Source organism: Sminthopsis crassicaudata, chromosome 4 (assembly GCF_048593235.1).
Source record: "Sminthopsis crassicaudata isolate SCR6 chromosome 4, ASM4859323v1, whole genome shotgun sequence".
NCBI classification, from domain to species: domain Eukaryota; kingdom Metazoa; phylum Chordata; class Mammalia; order Dasyuromorphia; family Dasyuridae; genus Sminthopsis; species Sminthopsis crassicaudata.
In genome coordinates, this window is record NC_133620.1 from 434,943,317 (window position 1) to 434,965,285 (window position 21,969).

Below are 21,969 nucleotides of genomic sequence, written 5' to 3' on the forward strand. Positions count from 1 at the left end.
TTTATTTTGTCACTATATGCAGAATAAGGAGGTCAAGAAACATTTATTGACTGAAGAAAAATAAATAAATAAAAGGAAATACAGAAATCCTGTAGAAGAAGTTGACATGAAAAAATACTGAAGTTGCCATACGGCCTGACAGATTCTTTATTTTTAATTTGTTTTTGTCTCCTTGGATATACTTTTCATATGTAACAATTTACTCCACATATTGCTATGACAACTATTTTTCTTGCATATATTTATCATAACAACTGGCATTTATGTACCACTTTAAGATTTGCAAATTGCTTTATAAATATATTTTGATCCTCCAGAGAACCAAGGGAGGCAGGTGCTGTTATTATTTTCACTTTACAGATAGGATTGAGACAAACAAGGTTAAGTGACTTGCCAAGGAGAATACAGTTAGTAAGCATCTGAAACAGAATTTGAACTCAGGTTTTCCTGATTTGTGTTAACCTGTCTCAAATTAGAAATAGAACACAATTTTTTCAGCCTCAATTCCTTATCAACTATAGCTGTGGTCCCACAGAGCTGCTCAGCTCAATCCCCTAACATACCTATTATAAGGGATATGGCCTTCCAGCTTGGCGTGTAGCCTGGGAGGAGGATTTAACCAGCATACTGATGGTAGAACATTTGCCACATAGGCAGTGTTTGCGGTATTAGAAATGATTCGATTGTTTGAATGGCAATAGAAAGTACAGAGGAACAGTGGTCAGACTACCATGAAGCCCCAAGGAATGGGTGTCACTGTAGACTCTTCAGAAGGTTTTTGGATTTAAGTGGGTCCTATTTAAGAAAGTGGCAGCTAGAGTCCTGGACCTAGAGTTAGGAAGATTCTTCTTCCTGAATTCATATTTGGCTTCAGACACTTACTAGCTGTGTGACCCTAGGCAAATCGCTTAACTCTGTTTGCCTCCGTTTCCTCATTTGTAAAATAAGCTGTAAAAGGAAATATCAAATCACTCTAATATGTTTGCCAAGAAAACCCCAAATGGGGTCATGACGTCAGACACGATTGAACAACTCTTGAAAGTAATGAAAACCAGTAATCAGAAACTCAAAACTACCCTTCTTCACGCTATGTCTATGTCAGACCTTGAACGCATTTTTCTTAAGGAATGTTTTAGGAAGGAGCAAAGGAAAAAGGGATGCAGATGTGATTAACTTGATACTGTATGCTGGAGAGACTATAAACTGGCAGGCTTGACTATTCTGAAATGAGCTTCTAATAGCCATTGGGGTGAATTTATGTAGCAAATTGCTGTCTGCTGTATTCAAATTATTCCCTGAGCTATGACTCATTCAGAAAGTACCAAGCATCGATGAGACACACAATTATCATGCTTAATTAATGTTTGCAACCAAAAAAGAGTAAGGTTGGATTCTTTAATATCATTGTGGATAATGTGGAACTGAAATGGACTGATTATTATCTTGAGATTAATATATTTTCCCTAAGCCATACCCCAGGGTCAAAAGAGAGAGTATAAAAACTATTTGAAAAATCCACTGCAATAATTGCTTTGGAAGCTCATTTTTTTTAATGCCTTGCTTCCTTATGCCTGTGTTACTGATTGTAATAGCCTGCACACTTCACCCATTAAGTGGTAATTCAGAATGACAACTACACAGAGATGGAGCAAGTTAGTTAATCACCATGAAACTGTTCCTGAAATACCCTGTCCAACGACTCCCTCAACACAGAAGGCCCCCGATTGCCCAATTTTCTCTTTTAGCAAGATCCTCCCATAGTGAGTCGGTTTCAGATATCCTTACAGGAAGTACAGTATAGGGTGAAGGAGCCACAATTCAGCCAAGATATTCTGAATTTTTCTGTTTCTGCAACAGAGCCAGTATCCAATACACTAGTGAGAAAATGTCAGCAGGGAATAACCCAGAGTTGTTTGTGAGAAGCTACTAGTCATGTAGCTTAGCATCCTGAAGAGTTAAATAAATTCTGACTGGGTTGTGCATTTGTTGAATGTGGCACCAATTTGGGATTTCACCAGTTATTTTAAAAACAATACTTCCAGGGCCATAAGGCAGGAGGCTGAAATATTAAATGGATAACAACATCTGGGTATCCATCCTGTTCTTTACAATCAGGCTGTCCACATGTAATGCCCTAGAAGGAATTCTCTTTCTCCTTTTAAGACTTGTACTAAATAAACATCTCTCACCGGGCTTTTCCAACACTCTGGTCTTTTAGAAAAGATGGGTGGTCTAGCGCTCCATTGTCCTAACTGTCATCTGAAATCCAACAGGCTTATAAACTAGTTTTCTAGATTTCTGCTCATTTCAAATGTTAGGATGAGCTAAAGAACCAGGAAGGTTAATTTGCTTTTTTTTTTAAAAAAATCACTTTGATGTGTATTGAGAGGCTAAATATCAATAAAGTTGGGATTGTCCATAAATGAAACTATATACCACTTTCTGGTGATCCTAATTTCACTGTTATCATTCTGTACATTCTTTTAGTATTTTAAGGATTTAAGGATTTTCTCCCCTTCTGTAGTTTAATTTAATAGCCAAAACCATAAAAACCAAAACCCCAGTCATTTTCATTGCTTTGGGACCAAAACCCTCTGAAATTACCAGAGGTAATCCTTTATCACCATACCTACCATACATCACCGGACTGAATTTTGTGCCATTCTATCTTGGTCAGGTCTTATAGAAATGCCATAGGCTAGAACCCACACCATCACCCCCAGGTGAGGTGTCTAAATGATACTCCTCAGGAGATGTCTGTAATTCACCATCCTGTGATAGCAGGTAGCTGCCATAGTGGACAGAGGATTAGATTTGGAGTCAAGAAACTTTGAGTTCAAATCCTCCTGACTTAGACACTCACTAACTATGTGAATCTGGGTAATTAACCTCTCAGTCTTAGTTTCCTCATTTATAAAATGGAGTAATAATTCACAAGTTTGTTGGGAAGACCAAATAAGTTTGATAACTTAAAGTGCAGCATTATGTACAAAGAATTGTTCCAGAAGTTAGAAGACTTGTTTAGAATTTCTTCTTTCCTTCCTTCTTTTCCTCTTTTCTTTCTCCCTTCCTTCCTTCTTTCTTTTCTTTTCTTTCTCCCTTCCTTCCTTTCATCCATCCTTCTTTGCTTTTGTTCTTTTTTCATTTCTTCTTTTCTTCTTTCCTTTCTTTTCTTCATTCCTTTTTCCTTTCTTCCTTCTTCCCTCCATTCTTTTTTCCCTCCCCCTTTCTTCTCCTCCTTCTTCCCTCTCTTTTTTCTTTTCTTTTCTTTTCTTTTTTTTTCAGAGAGAGCCTTTATTTATTTATTTTCTGAGACTGGGGTTAAGTGACTTGCCCAGGATCACACAGCTAGTAAGTGTTAAGTGTCTGAGACCATATTTGAACTGGTCCTGAATTCAAGGCTGGTGCTCTATCCATTGCGCCATCTAGCTGCCCCCCTTCTCTTTTTTCATTTCCCTTTTCCCATCCCCTCCCTCTCTTCCTTCATCCTTCCTTTTTTTGTGAATTAGATAGATGGCAAATGGCTTATTAATTTATAGTCTTAGAACCTGCAACATTGAGCAATTAAGTCCAGGGTTTATACGCTTTAGAGCTGGAATAGCCTTATTGTGTAAATGAGAAAACTGAAGTTTAGAGAAGTGACTTGTCCAAAGTCACAGAGGTCTAGAGCTCAGAGATTGCCTAGTGCAATTGCCTGATTTTATGGATGAGAACATCAAAGCAAAGACAATGTAGGTGAATTGTTCAAGTTTGCACAGTTTCAGATGTCAGGGGTCAGATTTGAACTCAGATCCTATGATGTCACAGATGGAGATGTTTTCACTGTACTGCAGATCTGGGTTTCAAACATGTTTGTTCTTTCCATTCTCCCATTCTGTAATCAGAGACCCTCAATGAACACCTCTGGGTGCCTTTGACTTTCTCTAATGTCTAAGTGAAAAATAATCTATCCCTTTTCTATGGGTCTTTACTGGTTTCCATAGTTTTCCTTTCGACTTTGGGAGGTTAAGAGTACAGATATTATTTCTCCAATCTTATAAATTCAATTCATTTCAATGTAATTCAGTGCCCATTATGGATAGAGTATACTGGATTTTGATGATAGCAATAAAAGTACAGAAATGAAAGAAAATCCCTGCCTTTAAGAAGCATATATATATGTGTATATATATATATATATATATATATATATATATATAGACAAGCAAACAAAGAAATATATACAAGGGAAATTAAAGAGAGGGATTAGAAGCTTCCAATAAGAAGGAGCTCGTGCTTTTCAACGTAGGTGTTCTAGCCTGTGAGATTGGAGAAAGGAATTCTGAGTTCAGAGAACGGCAAGTGAGTCAATTTGGCTGGAACATAGTGTCCATGAAAGCATGTTCTGATGGGAATAATGAGGAAGCTAATTCTCACAGATTGATTGATTTACATAAACCAAACTGTAAATATGGAAGGTGGGATCCAATGATCGATCTCCTGACCCCACCACTGGATTGGCTACAAGGTGATGTCATTCACCTGAAGCAAACTCTCAAAAACCTCTCAAAGTACAGAGGTGCTAGAATCTGCATCAATTTGGGAATACCAATACTGATGGAATAACAGATTATTGGAATCCTCTGGTAAGAAACATGATTACACAAGGTGGGTTCGGCTCTCTAGGAACTGTTTAAGTATTTGTCAGTTGTTTGTGACTCTTTGTGATCCTTTTTGAGGTTTTCTTGGCAAAGATACTAGAGTGGTTTGCCATTTCCTTCTCCAACTCATTTTACAGATGGAGAAACTGAGGCAAATAGGGTTAAGTGACACTTGCCCAAGATCACCCAGCTAGTAAATGTCTGAGGTCAGATTTGAATCTAGGAAGATGAGTCTTCCTGACTTTGACTCCAGTGCTCTATCCAATGTCCTTAATGTCTCTAGGAATAGCCATCAAATATCATGCTTCATTTACAGTGTTGATATTGTTTCTCTGGGGAATTCCATTCTGACTTAACAAAAAGAACATTTGGAAGACAATCCATCCTTAAGTTGGAGGGTCCCTCGAGCAAAACTACTCTTAAAACCTCATTAGGATGTGAGCTCCATGCAGTGACTTTAAGGCAGCTAGATGGTGCAATGCAAAAAAGTGTTGGGCTTTGAGCCAGAGAGACGACTTCCAATTCTGCTTCAGATACATTCTAGCTGTAGAATGCCTCAGTTTCCTCATCTATTAATTAAGGATAATAATATCATCTTTCAGGATTTTTGCAAACTTTAAAGAACTATCTAAATGCTCAGTGGTGTTGTTATTGTTATTACTATTATTATTATTGTTATTGCCAAGAGGCTTGATTGGAATCCTAGCTCCAGTACTTACTGTTATTCAGTTCTTTGTCATATCTGACTCTTTCTGACCCCATTTGGGGTTTTCTTTGCACAATTATTAGTGTTTTGCCATTTCCTTCTCCAGCTACATTGACAAATGAGGAAACTGAGACTAGCAGAGTGAAATTATTTTCTTTGAATTTATATCTTCCTAACCCCAGGTCTGGTACCCTGTACATTAAATATGCTACCTTGCTGCCTGTTACTTGCCGTGTAACCACAGGCATTTCACTGACTCTCTCAGTCTTAGATAACAATTTATTCAGAGGGAAGCAACGGTAACAATATCCATGCCATCAAGATGGCAGAGTTGTTGTGAGAATAGCCTCTGCAAAACTTGTTGTTCAGTCATTCCCCACTCTTTGTGACTTCATGGACCAAACTGTCCATGGAGTGTTCTTGGTAGAGATATTGGAGTGGTTGGGGTATTTCCTTCTTCAGTAGATTAAGGCAGAGAGAGCTAAAGTGACTTGCCCAGAGTCACACAGCTAATAGTGTCTGAAGGTCTTGCTAACTCCAGCCCCAGTGCTCTATCCATTGAACTATCTAGCTGCCTCCTGCAAACTTCAGAGTGCAATAACAAAGAAGGTGGATTTCTTATATTTTAAAAGAGATAAGAGCATGAAGATTTTAATTCTAAAAAACAACTGTCAGCATCTGCCAAGCCAAGTCTTTGATTTGAGTCCAAAAGCACTAGGGGATCGTCAAACAAACATTAGGATCATTAAAAAAAAAAGTCCTGCACATTTGGTTTGGAGATCTTCAAAGGTAAAAACAACACCACCTCATTCCTCTGGCAAAGAGAACAATGATTGGTGTGTGTTTGGTTTTTTTTCAAAGTCAAAATCCATTCAGATTTTCCATACAACTGGAGTTATTCTTTCAAGGTCCATAGCTTTTAAAAAATACTAATGATTTTTATAGGTAGCTTTTCCTAAAATATATCACATACTTCCCTGCCCATAAATGTTGTCTTTCTTTTATAAACACATTGGTTTCCTTGCATCTTAAGGTCATCGTCATAACATGACCTTTTCTGATGATCCCATTATGAGCAGCATGGCTTAGTGGATAGAGACCTGGCTTTGGAGCCTGGAAAATCTGGGTTCAAATCCTCCTTGGGACACATAACTAATTGTGCCACCCTGGCAATGGTATCCTGATTTTAAAAAAAAGTTATGCAAAGTATATGCATAACACAGTTAATCTATTGTATTAATATTTTCTCCATGGCTTTCTTAATCCTAGATTACTTGTGTCAAACTCAAATCAAAAAGATCCCTCCTGGAGCATATTGATTTAGAAAACCCCAAAATAACATGATTATTTTATTTTTATTTGTTTTGTTAAACATTTCCCAATTATGTTGTAACTGTGGTTCCAGCCACAGGGAGTTTGGTGGAGCCTGTGGCACCTCTGGTCTAGAACACCAGCAAAACAAATCCTGATTTTTAGTGTTTGTTAATATCTTGGGTTTAAATTCTCATGTGGAAAATTGAACAATTGACTTTGTTAAGCTGGTTCAAGGTGGCACTGAACCTGTTAGTTTTCTATGCAATTTAAAACAATAAATTACAAAAAAGTTACAAACCTGCCCTGGGCAAAGCAGCTTCCAGAATGAAGGAGTTCTCTAAATCACTGAAATCTCAGGTCCATGCTCTCTTCCTCTTCTCTTCTGAGAAGCATCCTTTGTATTGAATCGTAATATTTTTTTTCCTTTTTACTTTCTATCCTTCTTCTCTTAAAAAGATTTCATCCTGTTTTGAGCAACATTCTCTCCATCTTTGTGTCATTTCTTATTTCTAATTTAGCAAATTAGGTAACCAATTTTTTAAAAATAGTATTTTATTTTTCCAAATACATGCAAAGATAGTTTTCAACATTAATCTTTGCAAAACCTTATGTTCCAATTTTTTCTCCCTCTCTCCTATCTCCCCCCAAGATAGAAAGCAATCTGATATAGGTTAAACATGGGCAAGGTAACAAATTTTTTTTTCCCTGAGGCAATCACATTTGAACTCAGGTCCTCCTGACTTCAGGGCTGATACACTATAACAAATCTTTTTGAGGGACCTTTTGTTAGTTCCATAAAAGAAAGAATATTGGACTGGTACCACTATGAAACATTGGACAAGTCACTTATTCTCTTTAGACCTCAGTTTACCCATATGTAGAACTGAAGACATTGAATCAAATCAGTTTTTCCTAGTAGTTGGCCCATAATCCAACACTAGTTAAAAACAAAGAAACCATTATTACCAAAGACATTTACTTTCTTAAATTTAATAAACTTAAACGAAGTTATTCCTTTTCCTTTTACCCCCCCCACTTTTTCCCTTTCTCCTGATCTTCCCATTTCCAGTTCTCCCTAATTACTTGTCTGAGATCCCAGGTTCCTGAACTCTTATACTCAGGTTATGGAGGATGAAAAAGTCCATGGTAGAAATTTTAGATATTTTCATAGTCCATAACACCAGTTGGAAAGTTCTCTACTTGGAAGGTATCCAGGTCCCTTCCAGCTTTGAAATTCTATGATCGGTGAGTTCCATTTGGGAGCCTCCATCTTGGGGATGGTGCCATCCTAGCCATGCTTCCTCTCCTTTCTGGCTGTGCATCTGACTCCCTAGACATGTCTATCAGGTATTTACTGGCTTTTTACCTTGAAATTTCCCTCAGTATTTGGGATCTTCTCATCCAAGAACAATCCTCTCTCCATCTTCTCCCAGTGATGAGTTTCACTTGGGGGATGGGCCCAAATCGAACATATTTCGTTCTCCTCCTGACTAAACTTCTCACTCTCCTCAATACCCCATAATACCTCTCTATAGATAACTTCTTTTTCCTCCTTCCCTTTCAACTCATCCACTAGACTATAAGTTCCCTGAAGGTAGGAATTGTCGTTCTTTTTGCTTATATTTACAATCCCAATGCTTAGCACAGTGCCTAGTGCAAAATAAGTATCTGATAAATATTTATTATCTTAATAAATGCCAATTTTCTCATATGAAATGTCTGAGAAGCAGCAAAGCATGGTGTTTAAAGGGGCCAGTCTTGAAATAATAGAAAACTGGGTTCATCTGTTGTCTCTGATCCATGCAGCCAGGTGGTGTAGTAGAGTGCTATATTTAGGTCTTAGATGCAGCCTCATCACATACTAGCTGTATGATCCCGAACAAGTCACTTAACCTGTCTGTATGAGTTTCTTTACCTGTAAAATGAAGGTAATAATAGCAACAAGCCTCAAAGTTCCATATAAATGTTGTTGTTATCATTGTTTTGTAACAATGGACAAGTCATTTGTTCCTAAGGAACTGCCCCAGACAACTCTCTGAAAGTTGAGTAGTTATGGTTGGGTAAATTATGGTATATGAATGTTGTGGAATATTATTGCTCTGTAAGAAATGACCAGCAGGAGGAATACAGAAAGGCTTGGAGAGACTTACATGAACTGATGCTGAGTGAAACGAGCAGAACTAGGAGATCATTATACACTTCAACAACAATACTATATGAAGACGTATTCTGATGGAAGTGGAAATCTTCAACATAGAGAAGATCCAACTCACTTCCAGCTGATAAAGTGATGGACAGAAACAACTACACCCAGAGAAGGAACACTGGGAAGTGAATGTAAATTGTTAGCACTACTGTCTGTCTACCCAGGTTACTTATACCTTCAGAATCCAATACTTAATGTGCAACAAGAAAATTGGATTTACACACAAATATTGTATCTAGGTTATACTGTAACACATGTAATATGTATGGGGATTGCCTGTCCTCTAGGGGAGGGAGTAGAGGAAGGGAGGGGATAATTTGGAAAAATGAATACAAGGGATAATGTTATAAAAAAATTACTCATGCATATATACTGTCCAAAAAAAATTATAATTATACAATTCGTTAAAAAAAAGAAAAGAAATTTGAGTAGTTAACAGATGATACGCTACTCTGCATTAGTAGAAAAAGTTTTCTTTATAGAAGAAATTGTAAATCTCTTAACTCTGCTCCAACAATTTCTTTTTTCAAATGAGCAATAAAATGTGTGGTTTTAATTAAGGGAATTTGTGACAACTGTTTCAAGAATGCAGATCTTTTCTGGCTGGAGATTGCCAGAAGTCTGACTTCCAAAAGACTGATCTCTAGTATAGAGGCACGTAACTTAAAATCTTGTTGATCTCCTTTCTTAATTTATGACAATTCAAAGTTCAGAAAAGAACCAGGGCCACAAAAATTATTGTGACAGCCCAACTGTCCATCTGTCTAGAAGGAAGTAAGGAAATAGACACTTAAGTGCCTACTGTGTGCTAAGGCTATAAGCCGATATTATAAGCCACAGAAAACACAGAGAGAGAATGCTTGCTGAGCTTCAGCCAGATGGAAAGAACTCAACTGGGAAAATAGAAGCTTTCAAAAAGAAAAGGGTCAACTTTCTCAACCAATTTGGCTGCTTTCAGGAAGGGCAATAGGAGGAATTTAACTCTCTGCTCACCCTTGAGACTACTCACCCCAGTTCTTTAGGAAGTGTAGTCTTAGATAATGATGGCTCTCTGAGAATAGGGATTTCTCTCTTCCCTTTCATTTTTTTATGGTCCAAAAGTAGATGAGAGCTGTAAAAGCCATTAGCTTACTGAAGAAATGGGCCAACCATATTATATGGGATTGAATGACTATAAAATTCTTATAATAGCTTTATTTAAAAAAAAAACTTTTGAATATTTTGTTGACTGAATCTTGAATAGCATCTGAGATGTATTCGTTATTCTACAGTCTAGTTAATTAGTAAGCTATGTATGAGGGGAAATTGGTGTATATATCACTGTACATGCAGCTTTTTAATGACTGATTCAATGCAACCATTTTTCCCTTGGCCTAAAGGCCTCTTTTTCCCCTTTTTTTAGTGGTTCTTAATTGCCAACAAGTCATACAAAGTGAGTGTAGCCAGCTCATTTTTCTTCAGTGGTGTGTTTGTGGGAGTGATAACATTTGGCCAACTTTCGGATCGTTTGGGAAGGAAAAAGGTCTACCTAACAGGTAAGTTATTGCAATCCTGATAAAACCCAAGTTTCATGGCAGTGCTATGTTGCTTTTTCATTGTGCTGCTTAAAGTTCTTTGGGTAACTGTTTAGAAAGTGTAAAATTTTGTATTGGTTGTATCTGACAAGCAAACTACAAGCAAACCCGATTTTTGCCAGATGTTTATAACTTGACTTACCAAGACCAAATATCTTAATTTTCAACATTATCTTTGTCCTCCGCCTCTAAATTCTAGTGTAAGAATCTCATATAATTTCAGAGTTGTATTGTGTCTCTCATTTCACGGATGAGGAAAATTGGGTTCAAGAAAGATGAAATGACTCTCCCAAATTAGTTTCCATAGTCCCAGTGGAATAATGAGATATTCTACATTCAGCTGGATTTCTGCCTCCTTTGTAGGTTGCCTTTGTCTAAATAGACTACAAAGAATTCTGCCAAGTTTTCTTGCTATATGGTAACCAATGGAATAAACACCAGAATTCTAAGATCATAGAATTTAGAACTGGAAAGTACCTTAGAGATCACTTACTCCACACACCTCATTTTGTAGTTAAGGCGACTGAGACCCAACAAAAGTAAGGTGACTTTCTCCCTTCTCCCTCTCCCCTCTCTTTCTCTTTTCTCTCTCTCTCTGTATGTATGTGTGTGTGTGTATATATATATAGATAGATAGATAATGTTTTCCCCCAGTTACATGTAAAATAATTTTTTATATTTGTTTTTAAAACTTTGAGTTTCACATTCTCTCCCTTACTCCTTCCCCACCCCCCTACTTTCTATGCCTTCTCAGGCATTTGTGAAGTTATAACAAAACATTTTTATACAAGTAATGCTTTGAAAGAAAACATAGATTCCTCCCCCAAAATAAAACTTTGAAAAAATAAAGTTTTTAAAAAGTATACTTCAGTCTGTATTCAAATACAAACAGTTCTTTCTCTGGGTGTGGATAGTATTTTTCATCATAAATTCTTCAGAGTAGTTTTGGATCATTGTGTTGCTGAGTATAGCAAAGTCATTCCCAGCTGATCATCCCACAACACTGCTATTAATTTGTACATAATACATTTCATTTTACACGAGCTCACAGAGGACTTCCCAGGTTTTTTTCTGAGTACATCCTGCTCATAATTTCTTATAGAACAATAGTATTCTATCATAATCATATAACACAGTTTATTCAGCCATTCTCCAATTGATGGGCACCCCCTCAATTTCTAATTCTTTGCCCTGAGAAATGAGCTGCTATAAGTATTTTTGTACTTTTTTCCTTTTTAAAAAAATTTCTTTTGGGATTCATGCCAATAGTAGTATTGTTAGGTCAAAGGATCTGCATGATTTTATAGCTGTTTGGGCATAGTTCATATCATAAAGTGGCTCACTTAAGAGATGCAGGTAATAAATGAAAGTTAAGGATTTGAATTAGGTCTCCTGATTCCAAATATAATACTCTCTTCATTATAAAGACTAAAATTAATCTGGTATAGATCATTTAGAATTTACTGGTACTACCCTCTGCTCTCTAATAGTTAAAATGTCAGTTTTTGTTCTTCCTAGGAGTATTTTCTTAGTGTATAAAAAGGATATAACTTAAAAGACTATAGCTTAATTTCAAGGACTCTTTTCATAAAGCAGCAGATAAAATAAATGATTATCATGTTTTGTTGTACCTTTTTTAGTAACTGAATATTATTCCTTGCTTTTTTTAGGTTTTGCCCTTGACATCCTGTTTGCCATTGCAAATGGATTTTCCCCCTCATATGAGTTCTTTGCCATATCTCGATTTCTCGTGGGGGTGATGAATGGAGGGATGTCGCTGGTATCTTTTGTTTTATTGAATGAATGTCTGGGCACTGCCTACTGGGCTCTAGCAGGTAAACATTTAAATTCATTTATAAACAAAATAGATTTTGATAGACACTATTATGGACACCATGAGAAGTAGTTTAACTCCAAAGTCTTTGAAAAACAAGTTCAGAAGTTCATAGTATTATGGAAACAGCACTGACCTAGATGTAAAATGCCGAAGTTTCGATCCTGGCTCGCTCTCTTTTATGAAAATGGGCAGGTCAGTTAACTTCTGAGGCTCACTTTGCTCATATTTAAGATGAGGGGATTCAATTGGATGATCTGAAAGAACTCTCACAACTCTAGTGATTTGGGAGTATAAATGTTGTTTAATAATTTTTCTCTCCTGACTTTAGTTCCAAATTTTTTTTCCATGTGACCTTGTACAGGTAATTTATTAACATGTCCTAGAATCATGGAAGACCAGGTGTGGAAAGGACCTTAGAAGTCACTGAATCCAGTTCTTGAATTTATTGTTTTTCAAGAAACTTTATTGATGCTTCTTTTCTTTACAGCCTGTTTCAAAAGCAGGTCCCTCCCTCCACTGGAACCTTTCTTCAGGACAAATCAGCCAACAAGCATTAAGCACCGATTCTCTGCCAAGTACTATACTAGTCTCTAGGGCCAGGAAGGCAGAAATAAACCAATCCCTGCTCCGAAGAAGTTCTATCAAAGAAAAAAAAAATCACACAAAATAGATAAGACAGTGAAGGCTTCTGTAGTATAGTCAATTTTCTTTCCTAATAGCCCTCTCTTTCTGCCATGGGGGTAGAAGGACATTTGTCATTTGTTCTCACAGGATCTTCATTACCTTTTCAGCTACTAAAAGCTGGCTGTTCTAGTGGGACCTTCCCTTAAATCATAGAAGTCACTATGTATGTAGATATATATATGTAGGCTATATTTAGAAGTAGCTAGGTGGTGAAGGAGTCTGGAGCCAGGAGGATTTGAGTTTAAAATTAGGCTCCTACACTTTCTCATTTAATCTCAATTTACCTCAGTTTCTTCATCTGTGAAATGAGTATAATGATATCATCCATCTCTAGTGGTTGTTCTGAGGATCAAATGAGATGAAATCTGTAAAGTATAGTATATATCTGACACATTATAGACACTGTATAATTGCTGTTATTGTTATAATTATATTTTTCTTTTAGTTCTATGTATTCATTTTGTATCAGTTCAAAAAGACCTTCCCATGTTTCTCTGAATTCCTCATAGTTATCATTTTTAGTGCATAGTAATGTTCCATTATGTTCATACATTTTTTCAGCCTTTTTCTCAATTAATGGGTATTCACTTGTTTCCATTTCTTCTCTATTCCCAATTAGTGCTTCTATTAATATTATTTCATATAGTGGACCATTGTTTCTATTTTTTACTTCCTTGGGGCATATGCTGAGTAATGGGATTGCTGGATTAAAGGATTTGGACAATTTAATCACTTCCCCCCTCTCAGGCTAAATTGTTTTTCAGAATTATTAGCATTCTGCATTTCCATTAACAATGCATTAGCCTTCCTCTCTTGTTAGTTCCTCTCAAATGCTTCCTGTTCCCATATTTTGTCACTTTTCCCAATAGGCCTGGTAGGAGGAGAAATCTCAGAATTTACTTTGTTGTTAGTGATTTGGCACATATAATCACTTAGAGTTTTCAAAATTTCTTTTGAATTTTGTTGTCATTTTCAGCCCTTTTGAGAAATAATTCTTCCTTTTATATATTTGTGTTTATTCATTCTATATTTTCAAAATTAGATTTTTATAAGTGATATATATTGCAATACTATTTCTATCCTTACTTACCTCATTGACTTTATTTGTACACAAGTTATAGAATTTTATGCAATCATAATTATCTTTTGTGATTTCTCTCTCATTTAAAATTCTCCCCATATATACATTATATACATATATTATATACATATACATATATATATTATGTCTGCATAATTTGAAGAGATTTTCTCTTGATCCCTTTAATTTTTTATGGTATATCATTTTATATTTAAATTACATACACATTTTTAGACTACTGTGGTATATAGTGTAAATTATTGCTCTACACTTAATTTCTGCCAAAATGGTTTTCAGTTTTCCATGTAGCTTTTGGGGGGTGAGGGTGGGGGCAAGAAGTTAGTCATTCCCTTACTTATTTAGGGTTTGTGTTTATTAAACATGGAGCTCCTATTTTCATTTATTTGTTTTTTAGTCATTTCACTTTTCTCGTAGTTTTGATTGAGTTTTCTTTTTTTAAGTTAATAGTATTTTATTTTCCCAAATATATGTGAAGGTAGTTTTCAACATTCACCTTCACAAAATTTTGCACTCCAGATTTTTTTTCACTCTCTCCTCCCCCCTCGTCCAGATAGCAAGCAATTTGATATAGGTTATCATGTCCAGTTCTTCTAAACATATTTCCATATTCATCATATTTTGCAAGAAATATATCAAAAGGGGGAAAAAAAGCAAACAAACAATAACCAAAAAAAAGTGAAAATACTATACTTTGATCCACATTCAGTTTCCATAGTTCTCTCTCTGGATGCAGATGGTTCTCTCCATCACAAATGTATTAGAATTCAACTCTGGTACCATGACACACTTCTCAGATTGGCTAAAATGACAGAAAAAGATAAATGATGAATGCTGGAGGGTATGTGGGAAAACTAAGACAATAATACATTGTTGTAGAGTTGTGAACTGATTCAATCATTCTGGATAGCAATTTGGAACTATGCCCAAAGGGCTATCAAACTGTGCATGTCCTTTGATCCAGCAGTGTTTCTACTGGGCTTGTGTCCTAAAGATTTTTTAAAGGAGGGAAAGGGACCCACGTGGGCAAAAATGTTTGTGGCAGCCCTCGTTGTAATGGCAAGAAAATGGAAACTGAGCAGATGCCCATCAGTTGGAGAATGGCTGAACAAGTTATGGTATATGAATGTTATGGAATATTATTGTTCTTTAAGAAATAATCATCAGGATGATTTCAGAGAGGCCTGGAGAGACTTACATGAACTGATGTTAAATGAAATGAGTAGAACCAGGAGATCATTGTACATGGCAACAGCAAGATTATGTGATGACCAGTTCTAATGGACATGGCTCTCATCAACAGTGAGTGTGACCAGTTACAGTGCTCTTGTGAGAGGACAGTGGGAACTGAATATGGACCACAACATAGAATTTTCACTCTTTTTATTGTTGTTTGCTTGCATTTTGTTTTTTTCTCATTTTTTTTTCTTTTTGATCTGACTTTTCTTGTGCAGCATAATATTTGTGGAAATATGTATAGAGGAATTACACATGTTTAACATATATTGGATCATTTGCTGACTGGGGGAGGGAATGGGGGAAAGGGAGGGAAAAAATTAGAACACAGGATTTTGTAGAGCTGAATGTCGAAAATTATCCATGGATATATATTTTGAAAATAAAAAGCTTTAATTTTTAAAAAAAGGAAAAGAAAAAAAAGAAACAAAAAAAACAAGTCTATTGGAATTGCCTTGAATTACCCCATTGTTGAAAAGAGCCAAATCCATCGCAGTTGATCATCACATATTGATCCACATTAGTGGATTATGTCTATGCCACTATTTAGTTTCACTATCAAGTGCTAGAATCAAATTCTCCTTGCCAATGTTTACATCTTTAATATTATTCTCTTTTCTCATTGCTATAGTTACTATTTCCTCTAGTGTATCTATTCAGAAAGAGAAGAAAGGACATCCTTGGTACTTTAACCTCATTTTTACTTGGGATAATTTCTGGTGTTTTTCCATTACAAACAATGCTAGCTCTTGGTTTGAAGTATATGCTTTTGACAAACTTTCATTTTACAAATGAGAATTGAGGCCCGGGAAAATGAAGTAATTAACCCCAGTTACACAGTGAATTAGTGCTATAACAAAGGTTAGAACCTAGGCATTCTATCTCCCTCTTCTTTGCTAGCACTTAAGACTCCCATACTCATACCAAAAAGATGAAAGACCTCAGCGATATCCAATCTTACCATCTTATTTACAGATGCAGATACAGGGGCTCAGAGAACAGAGATCTTTATTCTTTATTTTATTGGCATAAGATGTTGCCCTAGGAGAAAGCCTTTGCAAATCTCATTGTCCATCCAGGCACATCTTCTCATATTGCAAAAAGGAGGATTTTTCTATTGTGGAATGTGGCCCAGGAAACTTGTGATCCACCTGATGAATCCAAGTTCTAATGAATAAAAACTATCTAAGGGATGAATGCATATGTACCATGCTGATTTACTCCCATATGTAGTTTTGCACTTCTCTTTTTTGAGCCCCATAACAACTTCATGAAGTAGGTGCCATAACTCTTAATTATCTTCATTTTACAGTTAAGGAATTGAGGTCCAGAAAGGTAAAAATACTATTAATATTTATTTTCCTCATTTTACAAATGAGGAAACCGAGACCCAGGGAGAGATTAAGCGACTTGCTCATAATTGGATGGGCACGCAGGTCTTCTTGATTCCCTCTCCAACACTTTGTCTACTATTCCACCATAAGGAGTTGAGTGGAAAAGGAAAGGATTTGACAGAAATAGATCCCTGTTCCTCCCATAGACCAGCTAAATCAGCTGTCAGATGCTAGAGGAGAAATAAATTAAACTGGAAATCAGCTCTAACTTCTCTGGCCATACCTCCTGGTTTTGCTGCCTTCATGAAGAAGTGAGTTTGCTTGAGCAAAAAAATTGATGGTCCTTCCAAACTCTGCCCATTCTGCCATTTATAACTGGTAAGAGAGACATAGTTTAATCTTACACTTGGAAACAGAAGAGAACATTTTTTTCCCAAAAGGAATCAAATAGTACCTTGTTTCTGGTACTATGCTGGGCAGTGGTAATGCATCACTTTCCCTTCTTTTTTAGAGATAAGAGGCTATGGATGTGAAACATTGAATATTTCTCTACTGAAAAGTTGGTTAATTTTGTTGAATTGCTTTTTCTCCCTCTTTTGTTATTCTTTATTCCAAGGGTAGATCTCACTGTACAGTAGAAAGGTGGCTATATTAGGAAATTAAGACTACATAAAAACAAAAGTATATTAATGATTTTAAAAGAAAATCAGTAAGTGAACATTTTAAAATATATTTTCCAGTTGCAATAGTGTAATCGAACTATAATTAACAAGGAAATTAGCAACAGTTTTGTTTCTGTTATTAAATTGAAATAGAAAAGACTCTAGGACAGTTTTTAAATCACTACTAAAATCTTAACCATCATTCAATTAAGAATTTTCTATATTTTTCATGAGCTTGTCACTTTCCTACAAAATTCCACTTTTCCATAGTGATTTATATATGGATTTAATTTATCTTTGTTTACTTAATCTTTTGCAAAAAGTTAGTGAGAAGTAACTCATTCCCACTCAATTTGTAGTATCCTGTTCCTATCAAAATTTGCATTGGTCAGTAAATAAGGCCTCCTGATTTCTGTCCTTATTATTGTTCAACAGAAATAGAAAGGCCTAGGATAATACGTGTTTAAACATAAGAATTCCTCTTTCTCCTTTATCCCCTCCCTATTCATCCTTGAATCTGTTCATATCAAAGGTTAAAAATTTGGTAGTTGTAAAGCCAGTAAGATTGCTAAACTGGAAGGTTAAAACAGAGGGCTGAAAAAACTGCGATGATTCTGTTGTTGGAAGTATGGTGTAGGGCAAAAATTACTGCCTCAGGAATCAAATGATCTAAGTTCAGATTGTGACTGACACTTATTACCTGTGTAGCCATAGCCAAGACACTTGCCCTCCTTGGACCTAATTGTCCACATCTTTTAAATGAGTGGAGTAGACAAAATGACCTCTACATAATTCCAGTGGTACAGCAACTTTATCTTTTATGTCAAGGGCTGGAAAGGTGCTAGGAAGAAGTGATTCTGAAGAAGCTTTTCCTTTGTGCTCTGTATGTGTGTGTGTGTGTGGGGGGGGTATATTTGGCACTTAATCCATTTACCTTGGTATGGGTTAAAAGGAGTGCCAGAGATAATCATTCTTTCAGCTAAATTTTTTCATTTGTTATAAATAAATAGATTGATATGGAGCTAGATAAATGAATGGATAGATATATGTATAGCGATAGAGATAGATGAATGGATAGATATAGAGACAGGGAGAGAGAAACAGATGAATGGATGGATAGATATAGAGATAGACACATAGACAGGTAAAGATACAGATGGATAGATATATAGAGATAGGGATAATAGATAGATAGAAAGAAAGAAAGAAAGGATCTAGATGGATGGATAGATATAGGTATGTAGATGATAGACAGATAGATGGATGGACAAATAAATGGATGGATGGATGGACAAATGGATGGATGGGTGGACAAACAGATGGAGAGATGAATAGACAGATAGATAAACATATAGATGGATGCTTGGATAGAGACAGGCAGACAGATGGATGGATAGATAGATAGATGAATAGACAGATAAGCATATAGATGGATGCTTGGATAGAGATAGGCAGCCGGATGGATGGATGGATGGATGGATAGATAGATAGATAGATAGATGAATAGACAGATAAGCATATAGATGGATGCTTGGATAGAGATAGGCAGCCGGATGGATAGATGGATGGATGGATAGATAGATAGATGAATAGACAGATAAGCATATAGATGGATGCTTGGATAGAGATAGGCAGCCGGATGGATGGATGGATGGATGGATGGATGGATAGATAGATAGATAGATAGATAGATAGATAGATAGATAGATAGATAAGAATATAGATGGATGCTTGGATAGAGACAGGCAGACGGATGGATAGATAGATAAGAATATAGATGGTTGTTGAGAGAGAGAGAAACAAATGAATGGATGGAGAGATAAGGATATAGATGGTTGGTTGGAGAGAAAAAGGGGAGAGGGAAAGAGAAAGAGAAAGGTATGGAGATTAGTCCTCTGATTTATTAAGTTTGGGAAATTTCTTGTCTGGAAATTCCTTCCACATATACAAATTGACAATCTGTCTTAGAGAATTGACTAAGGTACTGAGAGATAATATTATTACTCCAAAAATACTTGACTAGTTTTATGCAGAGGCAAGGCTTGAACATACATCCTCTGGACTTCAAAGTCTATAGGTCATAAGCCTTAAGCAGGAAAGGGCCTGAGAGACTATTTAGTCTAACACCTGTCATTGTACAGATAAGGCTATTGCAAACCAAGCAGATTTGTCCAATGTCAGACTTGTCCAATGTTTCATACATGCTAAATATCAGAAGAAGGATTTGAACTTGGGGACTCTTAATTCTTTCCACAATATCATGCGTGCTGTCTTTCATTCTCACTATTTAAATAAAAATAAGAATTCTTTTCTGGTTGATCCAGAATGTCTTTCTATTAGCTCATGAAAATTTTATAAACTTTCAATTTAATGGGTTCTTTTTATCTCTTTAGTACTTCAAGATATGCACTTTGTCCCCATTTTAGCTTTTATTTTCCTTCCTTCAATGCTTCAGAGTATTCATTTTCTTCAGTATTCTCATCACTGATACAGATGATAACAATTCTTTGCATATATTGTTATTAAAAAAAATCTTTGCCTGGCATCCATCCTTCTGGGGATTTTGGACATCTTACAACATAGCTAGGCTGGTGGTCAGAATGTACACATACAAGCTCTGACTGGATTTTTTTTAAAGCACAGTTTTAAAAGAAAATAAAATCTATTTTTGGTGAACCAGTAGTATTCATGATCCAATTTTATTGACCAGGAGCAAGTAGAGAGGAAATTTTTAAAAAGCCAACTCGATTATCTAATTCATAGTAGCAGTGATGAGGATTAAATGTATGAATTTTATACAAGGACTACATGAATACCTAGAATAAGTGACACAAGAAATGAAAAAATGAAAAAGTCTCTGAAATAAAACAATTAAAAGAACAATAATAATCTTAGAAAACAATAAACTGTACCTAAAAAATGAACTACTTATAAACTAAAATAGACTAAAGAGAAATAAGTTATTTTATGAGACAGCAAAAAATATTGGGATAAAATCAAAATATTTAAATGTAGAAAAAAATAGAAAGTATATGATGTCAGAAACAACTGACTTTGATGATAACTCAAGGAGAAACAATGCAATACTATTCAACTCTCTGGAAATAGATTTTTTAAAAGCCAAAATATATATTTCAAAAGATCATAAATTAAAACTGACTAGATCTATTAGAACTAGAGGACAAAGCAAATCTAGAAAGAATCCACTTGATCATCAAACTAAAACTTCCACATCAAAAGAAAAAAAATTAATATATATATATATATATATATATATATATATACTGCAAATATCCTGAAAGAAGCATCTCAAGAATTGTAATCAGGATTATATAAGACCTTACAACTTTCACTTTTTTCTCAATAGTATCTTCTTTTTTCCAAATATATAAAAAGATAATTTTCACCATTTATTTTTTGTAAAACTTTGTGTTCCAAATTTTTTCTCCCTCCCCAAGACAACAGTAATCTGATATAGATTAAATCATGTACAATCTTTCTAAATGTATTTCTAAATTTATTTCTACATGTTTGTCATGTTGTGTAAGAAAAATCAGATCAAAAAGGGAAAAAATATGAAAAATAAAAAAGCATACAAACAAAAAAAAGGTGAAAATATATGCTTTGATTCATATTCAGGTTCCATAGGTCTTTCTCTGGAGGCAGATGGCATTTTCCATCCCAAGTCTGTTGGAATTGTCTTGGATCATCACATTGCTAAGAACCACCAAGTCCATTGCAGCAACTATCACTTTAAATGAGAAGATGTCTTATAAGATAATTTGATATTTTAAAAGTCAAAAGAAATAGGTTTACAAACAAAATTTACCTTTCAAAGCTGAGTGTTATCTTACAGGAAAAAATATAGACGTTTCTTAGAATAGTGGCTATATTTCTATTTTTTTTAAAAAGAATTTAATGTGAATTTGGAAATAAAAACGCATGAGTCCTGAGAAACCTAGGAAGATAAATTTACTTGACTAATTAGAAGGAGCACTTCTAACATTCTAAAAGAGAAGAAACAAGTGTCCTTTAGAACATTAATAACTTCAAAGGGAGTTGATGTTAAGGGAATCAAATAAGAAAATGGAAGTTTTGAGGCTGGGTGTACAGAGAAAATTGGTTTTTCTTTGAGGATTTAAAGAGGGGAAAAGAAGGGAGGATAAACAATACACTAATGTAGAAATGAGGAAGAAGGGACTAGAACTTTTTTTACAATAGTACATGAGAAGGATATATAGACATACAGGTGTGGGGAGAATAAGCATTAGATATATTGCACACTTATCTGAAAAAGAGGGGAATGTGGACCACATCCAATATAGTTTGATGTAGTAATATAACAAATTCAACAGGAAAACATGAGGTTGAAGAGTAAAATGGTGAGGGACGTTAATGCAGAGAGGGAATAGTCATAAGCAAAACAAAACTTCCTGGTCCTGAAGAGAGATTTAAAGGGGGAAAGGGGGAAGGGAATAGAGAGGAAGGAGAGAAGGAAGGAAGGAGGGGGACAAAAGGAACTTATAAGTGTATGGGACTTAGATTATTTCTTAGGTAACTGGCAAGTGAATGAACAAAATGAGGTATGCAAATGAAATGCGATATACTTATATTGTAAGAAATGATAAAAGAGATAATTTTAGAGGATTCTGGGTAGTATGAATTTATATCAAATGG

At 35.5% G+C, this 21,969-nt stretch overlaps 1 protein-coding gene across 4 annotated transcripts in view; it reads left to right on the forward strand.

Annotated features, from left to right (window-relative positions):
• SLC22A15 (solute carrier family 22 member 15) overlaps positions 1-21,969 on the forward strand; it is a 90,810-nt gene that overhangs the window by 17,852 nt on the left and 50,989 nt on the right. For all 4 annotated transcript variants that reach the window (XR_012481393.1, XR_012481394.1, XM_074263163.1 and 1 more), the window contains exons 3-4: positions 10,269-10,401; positions 12,111-12,275. Coding sequence is in view for 2 of the 4 variants with exons in the window: in XM_074263163.1 (XP_074119264.1) it covers positions 10,269-10,401; positions 12,111-12,275 (298 nt within the window). In the remaining 2 variants the exon portion in view is untranslated. The remainder of the gene's footprint in view (positions 1-10,268; positions 10,402-12,110; positions 12,276-21,969) is intronic.